Source organism: Ammospiza nelsoni, chromosome 1, assembly GCF_027579445.1.
Source record: "Ammospiza nelsoni isolate bAmmNel1 chromosome 1, bAmmNel1.pri, whole genome shotgun sequence".
NCBI classification, from domain to species: Eukaryota; Metazoa; Chordata; class Aves; order Passeriformes; family Passerellidae; genus Ammospiza; species Ammospiza nelsoni.
In genome coordinates this window covers 10,401,782-10,413,738 of record NC_080633.1, presented here as the reverse complement: position 1 = coordinate 10,413,738, position 11,957 = coordinate 10,401,782, and the positions used below count along the sequence as shown (strand labels likewise).

At 41.8% G+C, this 11,957-nt stretch overlaps 1 protein-coding gene across 3 annotated transcripts in view; it reads left to right on the top strand.

Moving 5' to 3' along the window:
• The first annotated feature begins 7,516 nt into the window (after positions 1 to 7,516).
• Positions 7,517 to 11,957, top strand: part of ESYT2 (extended synaptotagmin 2) — a 79,455-nt gene continuing 75,014 nt past the window's right edge. For all 3 annotated transcript variants that reach the window (XM_059469353.1, XM_059469344.1, XM_059469337.1), the window contains exon 1: positions 7,517 to 7,899. In XM_059469353.1, coding sequence (XP_059325336.1) covers positions 7,546 to 7,899 — 354 coding nt within the window. In that variant the 5' untranslated portion in view covers positions 7,517 to 7,545. The remainder of the gene's footprint in view (positions 7,900 to 11,957) is intronic.

The following is an 11,957-nucleotide window of genomic DNA, read 5'->3' as shown; positions in this document are numbered from 1 at the left end:
TAGAGACAAGTGACAAGGGACCTCGTTAATGTATAGATATCTATGGGTGGTGCCAAAAGGATGGGCCAAGCTCTGCTCGGTGGTGCCCAGCAATAGGAGATGAGGCAATGGGCAGAAATTGGTGCACAGAAGCTACACCTGAACATGAGAAAGAATTTCTTTACTGGGCAGGTGATCATGCACTGGAACAGATTGCCCAGAGAGGTTGTGGAGTGTCCCTCGCTGGATATTTCAGAACCATCTGAACACAGTTCTGTGCTGTGTGCTCTGGGGTGACCCTCCTTGAGCAGGGAGGTTGGACCAGATGACCCACTGGACATATTCTAATTTCATTAACTGCAGTACATCAATCATCTTTTTATGCTGAAAAGGGGTGAGTTAATGATTTGTGATGGAAAGAGCAGGTGACCCACTGTGCTCCCTTCCAGCCTGGCCCATTCTGTGATTCTGAGCTGCTGCCCAGCTGGGTTTCTGCTCTCAGACCCTGTGAGCTGGGGATGGGGACACATCCCCACAGCCCTCAAGCACTGTTGTTCTCTGCAGCACTCACCTATTCCAGGTGAAGTGTATTATGAAACCATCCCTCGTCATGGCTGACTCACTTTTAATAAAGTTGTGCATAATTACTGCAGGGCAAAAAAACTGTGAGAAGGGTGCTATGCTTAATCTGCCACTTATACAGGTGCGGGGTAGTGGTAGGTATGAAGAAGAGTTGTATAAATTAAAATACTAATAATATTCCCCCAGTGACGAGTACAAGAGCTGATCTCTGCAACAAAGCACAAGTGGCAGCTCAGCAAGCGCACCTGGAATGAGCTCGATGGTTGCCTGCAGGAAAGGCAAAAATATTCACACAAATATTTACAACCCATTAACACGTGCAATTTAAAAGGCCAAAAGAAAATTTCTCTGGGTTCTTTTAACTTTGTTCCCTATTTTCAGAGTGTGAAAAAAAAAGTTAATATGTAGCAGCTACTGCTAATATTGATGATTGTAGGAAACTGACTACTGGGGGCGGAAAGCAAAGGAAGATACATTTTTACATTTTAGAAACATTCGTGACATAGTTCAATGGGAGTTTGTGGCTGACTTCAGAGATAAAATTTAACCCTTTATACTTGGCCTTAAATAGTCAGTTGACACGTAGGTACAAACCCATGATATCTCGCCTTGTGTTCATATTTCCAGAATAAATAAAAATTTTGTAAAAGTTTCTACTTGTCCAAACTGTGAAATATTTTCCTTTATCATATAGCAGAAAAGTAAATCAAGGAAGCAATTATGAGGAAAAAAAAAACCAAAAAAATTTTGATATTTTCTTGGAAATAACAAAACCAAAAAAACACACAAAAATCCAACCAAAAAAAAAAAAAACCAAACACACCATTAAATGTAAGTATGACTTTAAGGGCTAAATTGTATCCACTAAATATAAACATCTATGGATACTAAAATATTTATAACCTTTCTAATGGATTATTATCTGGTTGTAGCAGAACAATAATAATCTATAAGCACCTGGTTTGGGGAAACCCCAATTTCAATCCAGGCTGTGGGATGAGCAGATTGGGAGCAGCCCTGGCCAGAAGGATTTGGGGGTGCTGGTGGGTGAGAGGCTGGACATGACCCAGCCATGGCACTCACAGCCCAGAAAGCCAAACGTGTCCTGGGCTGCATCCAAAGCCCCGTGGGCAGCAGGGCAGGGAGGGGATTCTGTCCCTCTTCTCCTCTCTGGTAGAGAATATTGCAACCACAATATTGCATCCAACCCTGGGATGCCCAGAAGAAAGACATGGACCTCTTGTAGACAGTCCAAAGATGATCAGAGGGATGGAGCACCTCTCCTACAAGGAAAGGTTGAGAGAATTGCAATTGTTCATCCTGGAGAAGAGAAGGCTTTGGGGTGACCTTGTTGTGGCCTTCCAGTACCTGAGGGGAGCCTGCAAGGAAGGTGGAGAGGAGCTTTTTACCAGGTCATGTGGGGACAGGACAAGGGGGAGTGCATGTAAACTAAAAGGAAGTAGGTTTAGATTAGATATTGGGATAAAATTCTTTACAGTGAGGGTGGTGAGGCCCTGGCACAGGCTGCCCAGAGAAGCTGTGGGTGCCCCATCCCTGGCAGGGTTCAAGGCCAGGTTGGATGGAGCTCTGAGCCACCTGGACTAGGGGAAGATGTCCCTGCCCATGGCAAGAGACTTGGAGCTAGATCTTAAATGGCCCTTCCAACCCAAACTTTCCTGTAATTCTATGATTTTATATTTTTCTTCCTTGAACATATGAAAATGGGCATAAAAGCCATCTTGGATTATCTCAAAGAGCTCTTTAGCTGTAGTGGTGACATTGTATAATACGGAACTGGGCATCTGCTTAGGAAGAGATCTCTACAGAAATGCTGTCCTATGTATAGACACTGAAGGACAAAACAACCTTTAACTGGATTTTTTTTAAACAACAATATAGCAAATACATATAACTAAATAAGCAAATGTGATGCCAAAAACTGAAAAGAAGAAGCAGGGTTTTTTTTAAATTCTGTTTCTCTTGTCTACTCTTTAGAACATGCATTTGTATTTACTATTAAAAAAAAAATACCAGTTTTGGCTGCTAATAGGTTTTCTTCTTAGCCTTATGATAGTATACTAGTCAGGCATCTCTCAGACAAGAAAAAATACAGATGTGGGAAAGTGCCACTAGAGGGTTTGGAAAGAACTTTTCAAACCTTAAATCTAGGGATCAAACAGAAGTTTATCTGCTGCATGAGAATACAAGGTAGAATAGCATGTTTGGAATAACAATACTAAAATTTGCGCATGCTTAAATGTATCCACCATATATTAAAATAAACTACAGTGTGTCACCAATGTAGTGGAGAAAATGAATACATCAGTGGTTTGACTGTTCTTATAAAATGTGTGTTAGAGTCAAGTGAATACAGGCAATAAAATTTTAAAAAGCCATCATAAAAGGATGCCCTAGATTTTCTTTGTAAGAAAAGTGTTGCAAAACAGGGGTTTGGTAGCCCTGAGAATTTTATTACCATTTTAGCATCTACAGGTTTTTCTCTTGTCTGGCTTGGTACATGTATCTCCTTCTTCACCTGCACTGTTATCTGAAAAACAGGGAGATAAAATAGCACAGCTTTTAATATTCTGCAGTAATAAACTTTTTTATTTGTTTGTTTATATCTGCTGATGTTCCTCTAAGCCTGTGAAGCATTATTGCATTTTTCTTCACCTCTGTGGAATGACACATCACAGTATTATACCAAAAAGTTACTGGAAATATTACCCCTCAGAGGGACAAATGGCAACTTTACACCAGGCTTAAAAATCAAGACTCTTCTGTTATTAGGAAAAAAACCACTTTTTTATTTTTTTTTTAAATTTCATGAAGAAACGAACTTGTTAGGACCTAGGCTTTGTAGGGTTCCTCTCCCCACCTTTTTTTTAACCACATTTTGCTGAAGCCTTTTGAAGATTAGAAGAAAATTAAAATATTTCTATCAGCAGACATGCATAAATGATCTGCAAAATATCAAAATACTTTTGTTAGTCCTTCAGGTTCATAAATAGAAACAGCAAAAATGTGGATTACTGCAGTAAAGTTTGTGTCTGTAGTTTTGAACTCCTAAGAATCCAATGAGGGGGAAAAAAGGAGACTGTAATTATTGTGAAAACTTGTTAAGAAACACATCTCAGTGGAAAGTATTTCTGTCTTCAGTAACAATAAATATTTGAGGATCTTGTCATGAGAGTACAATTTATGCATTCAGTGAAACTGAAGCCAGCCTGGGTGATAGCAGGGATCAGACACACATGGTTTTTCTCCAAACAGAAGCTCAGGTATGTTAGAGTTTTTTGGCTCTTCTTTGTGCTATATATTAGATAAACTGAAGCAGGCAAAAAATATTTATGGTCTAGGGTAGATAACTTGGAGCAGGCTGTAACAGCTGCATAAAATCAAACACAGAAGTAGAGAGTATTCCATCATGAGAATCTACTAGGATAAAATTTCATGTAAATTATATTTTCATTAATAATTCAATTTTTTAAAGGATTATGTTCCTCAGCAAAAATTCTCAGATTTCTACTCAATAAAGATTTCTCTTCAATAGCAAAATAGTCTTATTAGACTGAAATAATGCTGTTGGGTAAAGTTAGGTGTAATACCATATATTATCCTTCAGGGAAATAAACTGTTACTGTAAATGGTCATGGAGTAACAATTAAAATTGCTTCCAAAACATGTTTTCTTGTGTAAACTCCAAAGAAGTTGGGAAGATTAGGTTTTCTTTTTTACCACATAAACTGAATTTTCCCAGTTTTTCTCATGGTCAAAAATGATGTACAAACAAGATCTTTCAGGAAGTTATTTGGGAGAGTAGTGATGGTATTTACTGGCAAATAAATCATCATGGCAAGAGAGGCAAACACATATGGCTGAGAATGGGTATAAAGGGATGTTGCTAACAAAAAGTATTAACTGAAATTCTAATAATGTAACAGGCCTTTAAAAGGCAGGATATGGAAAGAATAAATATCATCTAAATGAAATAAATATAATCAGCTGTGCAGCTGATACAATTGACTAGAGGATACTTGAGAAGAAGCCAGAGCAATCTCTGGGCCATAAATTATTATCTTCAGGAGTCCCTAATGCACAAAAGACTACCTTTTAAAATTACATATTTTTAAATTTTACTTTTATTTTAATTTTTACATTTTTAAAATATTAAAGTATAGTATCAGGAAATATGTGAATTAACATTTCCAAGATTCTTGAGCAAATTATTAAACTCTTTATCCGCACCAAAAGATTCAAATAAACAAATAACTACTGTTTATATAGAACATTTTATTATAAATTTTATAATGAAGTAACTAACCCTAATTTATCACCTAGCAGCAGAGTTTATATCTTGATTTTAACAAGACTCTTTTGTCTCTATACAACAATGGCTATGCTAATTTCCTACCATCCAGTTTCTTCATCAAAATATTGTGTGGGCCCAAGTGAGTTATCTACAAAGGTTCTTAGAAGTCAGTGGTAAACTCTTTATCAGAACTTCCCCTTGACGTTACAGATAAACATTATCAAATTCGTGCTACGAGATCTTACTTCTGTTTTCCTCTTTGATTAGCACACAATCACCCACTTTTAGTTCTGATTAATCAAACTTCCACATTGATTAATTACTCTGTGCAGGACCAATGCTAGGCTGCCTGGTCTACAGTTATATTATGTTTGTCATTCTAAATGCTACTACAAGATTAATTTTTATTCCATTTTATTAAATTTGACTGCATGGGGAACTTCTCTAAATTCTATATCCAGCTCATTTTCAAAATACATGCTGGACATACATGAGAGCAGAATAATATGTAGCTTGTGGTAAAGTGTTAATTGCCAAATATCACATTAATTCAATCACTTTTTTCCCTTAATTTTGAATTTTCATTTTAATTTGTGGTTACAGTTGTTTTCTGACTCAGACACTGTAAGGCCGGATAGGGAAATTAAGTGGACAATGGAGTCCAAGGCTGAGAACAAAAGACTTGAAAAAATGAGAGTATTAATAGTGTTGGTTGTAATGGAGGGAGCCAACAAACAATGTGGCCATTTGTACTAGGTGTTACTGAAACTCAGGAGTGAGTTACATTAAAGTCACATTATAAGCAGAGTAAATAATTAGAAGAGGAATTCCATAAATGCAAAAAATCACTCAAATTTACTGTAGTTAATTTCACTGGTGTCCAAAGGGTTCACAGCATCATATTTGATACCCTCAGTTTAAGGTCACAAGCTTTCCTAGAGCCTTATGGTGCTCTTCAGTTCCTTCACAGTTACAGCCTGCAGGTGTTTTGAGTTCTCTAGAAGACCCAAACTAAATTATAATTTCAAAGCTTGGATTACCACCTAGTTGCAAATCACTGATTTTGTTACATCTTTTTGTATCATTTGGTTGTTCTGAATATTCATCCCGAGTAATCTAAATACACAGATGGAGTAAATACAGTGCCAGTGGTAAAGAGAAAGTAAAGAACAGCAGGAGTCCATGGCCAGAAATTGTTTTAACTTCGAGTGCTCCATTGAGTCTGATGGCTGGCATGGAGGCATTTTGGAAAGATGAGAAAACACTACACCATATTCAGTTGTCAAAACATGGATTCTTTTTCCAATTCTGTTGTGCCACACTAACTCTAAAAAGCAAACAACTTTTCCTCTGATGCCATTGCATTTTTAACTTTCTCTGGATAATTGAGATGAGGTTACTTTCACTTCCTAAGAAAATGAAGCTTTTATTTAGCTTTTCTATTTATCCACTTGTGTGTGTTTTCATAACTTTTCAGCCTATTGGCTAAAGTGATTCTCCCCTCTTTACTGCCTGCAAATTTGAAGTCTCAAAGTCCTACACACTCTGTGAAAATTGGCATCTGAAGAGACGAGAAAGGATCCGCATTCCCACTAAGTGAAAGGTTAGCTATTTAAAGCCAAAAAAGGCAAAAAAAAAAAAAAAAAAAAAAAAGCAAAAAACCTCAAAACAAATAAAACCCACAAACTTCTGGTAAATGCTGAGTTTAATCTGTGTGTACCAGCAAACTGATTAGGACCTGATAGCTAAGGAAAAGCAACAGCTGCCTCTTACGAAACTCGTGACTATATCAAAGTTATTTGAAAATGTAAAGAAATGGTAGGAGGAATGGTGCAAGAACCAGGTGTTAAAGGGATACAGGACACAAGCCTGTTATAAAATCAGATTTTTCGGTTTAACAAATCCCAAGACAGTGGATGCCACCCTCGGTACTCGCGTGTGTTAACAGGATGACAGAAGAGGCAGCTTTATGTGAGGATGTGTGAGCCAAACATCAGGAAACACCTGTTGTAACTCAGGCGCGGAGTGACCAGCGTCTGGTTCCTCCGAGACATCGATCAGTCTCTCCTTTAATAACACCCATCAACAGCGAACAAAGCGAGACAAGAAGGTTGTCATCGAAGGGCGTAACAGGTAGAAACATCCAGCCGCGAAAGTGACCGAAGAGAACGGGAGACGGAGTGGTTTGCCCGTGAGGAAGCGCACACACGCCTCGGCACGTTCTTTGTGCTCCTGCCACCCACCGAGAGCCCCTTTCCTGCGGTGTCCCCCAGAGCCGCGCTCCCCTTCCCGCATTCCGCATGGCCGTGGCCCCGAGCGGCCGCGGGTCCCGGGCAGGCCTGAGAGGGAGCGATGAGCGAGCGGCGGAGGGGAGGGGAAGAGGCTGCCCGGGGCGGGGGAGGCGGCGAGCAGAGGCGTTCGTGCGGCGGCCGGGCGCCAATAGCGGCGGTCGGGGCCGAGTCGCCTCCTCCCGGCGGCAGCGGCGGTCGGAGCGGGGCCAGCCGGGCCCGGAAGCGGCGGCGGGCGGTGCCGGAGCGCGGTGAGCGGGGCCGGGCGCGGGATGCGAGGAGGCGCCGCCGCCGCCCTGCCCCCTGCCCGCTCGCAGCCAGCGCCCCAGGAGGAGGAGCAGCGGGAGGAGCGGCAGCAGCAGTAGGAGCCGCCGCTGCGGTAGCATGAGCGGGGCAGCCGCTAAGCAGCCCCCCGGCGCGGGGTCCGCCGCCGAGCCCGCCGCGGAGAACGCGCCGGCTGCGGACCCCGTACCGGAGTCGCCTCCGCCGCTGCTGAGCGTGGACGTGACGGGATTGGTGTCGCAGTTTGCGAGGAGCTTCGTGCTGATCTTCCCCGTGTATGTGCTGGGCTACCTGGGGCTGAGCTTCAGCTGGGTGCTTATCGCCCTGTGCGGGCTCTTCTGGATCCGCAGGCACCGCGGCGGCAAGAGCTCCCGCCTGGGCCGGGCGCTCGCCTTCCTGGAGGACGAGGAGGAGGCGGTGCGGCTCAGCGTCTCCTCCGCGGATCTGCCTGCGTGGGTGAGTGGCCAACACCCTTCGGCGCTGCCGCGAGCACCCGCGCCCGGCGGGCCGGGCCTGGTACCTCCCCGGGACCTGCGTGACACCCGGCCCCGCCGCGCTGCCCCTCCGCAGGCCGGAGCCCCGGAGCCGGCCCGGCGGGAGCGGTGAGGGCACTGCACCTCCCGCGCCCCATGGCTGCTTGTCCCGGTTCTCCAGCCCCTTCCGAGACGGTGCAGCGGCGGGAGCGGGCGGGCAGCCTGTCCCTTCCCCGCCGCTCTCCTTCCGCCGGGGTGGCCTCTCCGTGTCCCCGGCGGCCGCTCCGCTGCGCCCGCGGCGCTGACGGCGGTGACAGCCTGAGCCTGCTGCGGCCGGGGTTCCCCTGGCAGGAATAAACTTTGCTGCAGGGTTTGGGTTTCCTTCCCCTCAGGTGCCAGTGGCGCGCACGGCTCGATTCCAGCGCGGTCTCTGCAAACAGAACGCGGATGTCGCGGCTTGGGCCGTTCCTTGCAAAGTTGAGATGAGAGGGAAATAGAATCGGGCTCTTAATGCTGGCTGGTCTCTCAGTAGACTGCTGCCAAACATGGGATGAACCAGAGGTGAGGTGGTGTTTCTGAGTGGTTTCAGGGCTGTGACATGAGGACTAAGGGACAGGGGCCGTGGTGGCTTTATTTGTGCGTTGATATGGTGGGGGTTTTTAAAGGCTTTCTCTAAATCTTCCTTTGGAAGTTTTAGGCTTTCTACAAGGTCTTCAGAACTAACGCTACTTACTTTTTTTCTGTTTTAGCTTAAATCTGGCTTCAAAGTTGAATACCTTTTGTTTGTAATTTCTGCTTTGGAGGATGAATGATGTTTTTGATGCAGCTGCCAGTGCCAGTGTGCATCCAGGCCTGCCTGTGCCCCACTCTGCCCCGTGATGCGCTGGGCAGAGCTCGCTGCTCTCTGTGCCCACACCGCAAATCCTGAGGGTTTCTGCTGATTCTTTCCATGTGATTCCTTTATTGGCTCTCTCTGCTGCTGACCTACAGTCACCCACATCTCCCCTGGGGACTCTTTGCAGTGACTGTGCATCCAGCAGTGCTGAGATGATAAGAGTGCAAGCAGCTGTTTTCATGGCATCAGATTGCAATACCTGATGTGACCTGTTCTAGCTCTACTGAGGAAGTTATAGCAGAGAATAGAGTGGGTAGGTGTGAGACTGGAGGCTTTTACTCCTCTTCCATCATATCTTTTGCCAAAGTTCTGATGGAAGATCATTATAAAAATAAGTGCAGTGTACAGGAGAGATTAAATGTTTTTACCTCTTGAAGCAGAGATGTGAGTCTCAAATAATGTAGCAAATAGCTCTTACTTTACCTGTAATGTGTGTTGTGTTTGGTTTTTCCTGTAATCACACAGCAATATAATGGAAATGTTCTGACACTGCATTTAGAATGAATTAATTGAAGCTAGATTGGTAGGAGGCTTGTATATAGTAACAGTCTGCTGGTAACTAAGATGTAGATACTCAAACTTATTGCTGTGTGTAAATTTTATTTTAAGCTGCAATTTGTTACCTTTGATAAAATGGCAATTAATTTCTGCGTGGAGTTATCCAAATAACTAAAGATTTGGAAAGGGGCCTCCTGTTTGAAGTCAGAGGCAAAAAAAAAGTTGAGTGGTGGCTGCAAGCACCTGTATATATCCTATGGCATTGTGAGACAGCAACTGATCAAAATGCAGTGTCCCAAAAGTGTGACCCTCTCAGGCACCAGCTGGCAAATGGATGTAGATTTTTTTTTGTTATTTTTTCCTTCTTCTTTATCCATATTCTTAAATTTTAAAGGTCTTGGTTCTTTTCTTTTTGTTGATGTATTTGCTATGTTCTGGAAGCATCCTTCTTTCAAATCAAAGTAGCTTCCAGAATAAACATAATCTGGAAAAGAGAAGACTTCTGAAAACCTGCTTAAATCAAAAGTGGTCTTCAATGTCTGCTGTCATAGTCCTTAATGCTGCTTCCATAAAGCATCTTGAAAAACTGCTGTTGTTCTTCCTTCTGCATTATGTGCATTTTCCTGGAGGTTTGTGAATTTCAGTCATATTTGAAGTAACAGCTAGTGGGTAGAACCTGACATTGCTGGTAGGGATGAGCTTTATCCATTTCAGTATGAACTCCAAACTGAAGGATTTTCCATTGGTTTCTGTTATGGAAATAAATTTTAAATTACTTGAGTAGGACAGTGCTGTGGTTTAAATATAGGAAACTTTTTACTCTTCTGGGACTGATGCTGAGGTGTAATAAACAATCTTTCAACTAAAATTATGTGGTACTTGAAAGATTTACTTGACATGTGGTATCTTTCTGTGCCCTTGATTGGAGAAGAGCTTTAGCTTGGTGTGTTAGGTGTGATTCCCTTTCCCCACACACCTTGGTATTGTCTGTTGCTTTAGTGGTTCATATTAAGTACTCAGTAATACTGCATTGAGTTATTTATTTTTGAGAAAGTGATTATTTCAAGAGAATGTTTTTCTGCTGGCAATATGCTCAGTTGCAGTTTGGAAATGATACAGTTGTGCCACCACACTAGATAGCATTTGTAATGTTAATTATTAGTTTCCTAAATTAGACTTACTTCTTCCATGAGCAGGTGGTTATATATCAGCAATATTCTGTACTGTGCATATAAAATGAATAAATTCAACATGAGTACAAGTTATGTCACTTAAAATGTCAACACAGAATTAACTACAAATAAGTATGCATTGAAAAATACCACATTTACTGTCTTAAAAAAATAAGATCTGTACTCATAGACTTGCTAAGATGTAGTTATAGCTGTGCTGTGTGTTTGAAAGGTGTCATGGATTATATGGGGTAGGAGGGTGCTCATTCAAATAATTTAGAACTAGGCAGCAGAACTTACAATGAGAAAGAACTGGAGATCAAAGTTGTCTTTAAATAGAGACATTTTAAGACATGAACAAGTCTTTACAGAAAGACATTTTCTCTTTATTTGCAGCATTTTATGCACCAGATGTATTTTACACTGGAATGAATGTAATTTAGTTACAAACATGTATATAGTGAAAATGGCAGTTTAGGTATCAGTACACAGAGGAGCAAAGGTAGGAAACTTAAAGGCAGGACTCTTGTTTTTAAAGGCCAGGTATCATGTTGCCTTTTATTTTAAAAATGGTAATGGAATTTAGTAATCTGATAATAACAAATTTACTTTGTTCTTTCTTAGATCAGCCGAAAAAGTTAATCTAATTTTTCCATTTTAGCAGTGGTTCTTGTTGCTTAGTGCCACTTTTATAACATGCCAACATGTTCAACATGTTTTTGTTTAGTGAAACTTTGGCTCCTGTTTTCTTCAACATACAGATAAAAAGCCATGCTGAATTTGTTTTCCCCAGATTAAATGTAAATTTGGCCTGGTACCAGGAGCTGTATCTATGTCCAGTCTGTCAACAATCAGCAGGTGACCAAAATAGGAACAAATCTTAGCATTTTAAAAGAATTTATTCTGAAAACAGATTTAGACATTTTTTGGTAAGCCTAAGTATGTATTATACAGAAACTGAAATACTGTATGTGATTGTAGTAAATGTAGTGGCATGGTAGAACATTAATTACAAGTCTGCTGTGCCATTTTGGGTCCTACACACTTAAATTTCTGCTCTAGTTTGGAGTGATTTTATGTTCTTTTTTTTTTCTCTTATTTTATTTTCTCATCTACTTAAGAAAAAGAAAAAAGCCTGCCTAAATCTAAATAGTTGTCATCACCTTTTAAATTAAACTTACTTGGAGTACCATTTTAAAGAAAATGGTAGGTCTTCTTTCTCATGGGAAGCCGTATGACGTTTTTGCAGGTTGTGAGTATTGTGGGTCACCACTGAACTGCTGTGCCACTGCTTCACCTAGAGAAAGGAGATAATGTCTAATTATATGGTTAGAGCAACAAAGACTTTGGTTTTCGCTGGCATTTATTGGAAAGGCAGAGCCAGTGTTTGTGGAAGAAAAGTGGTTTGGTAGCTCTAACTGCAGGATCACACCTGTACTGAGTGACATTTGCAGAGAAGGTTAAAGTGGTTCTGCT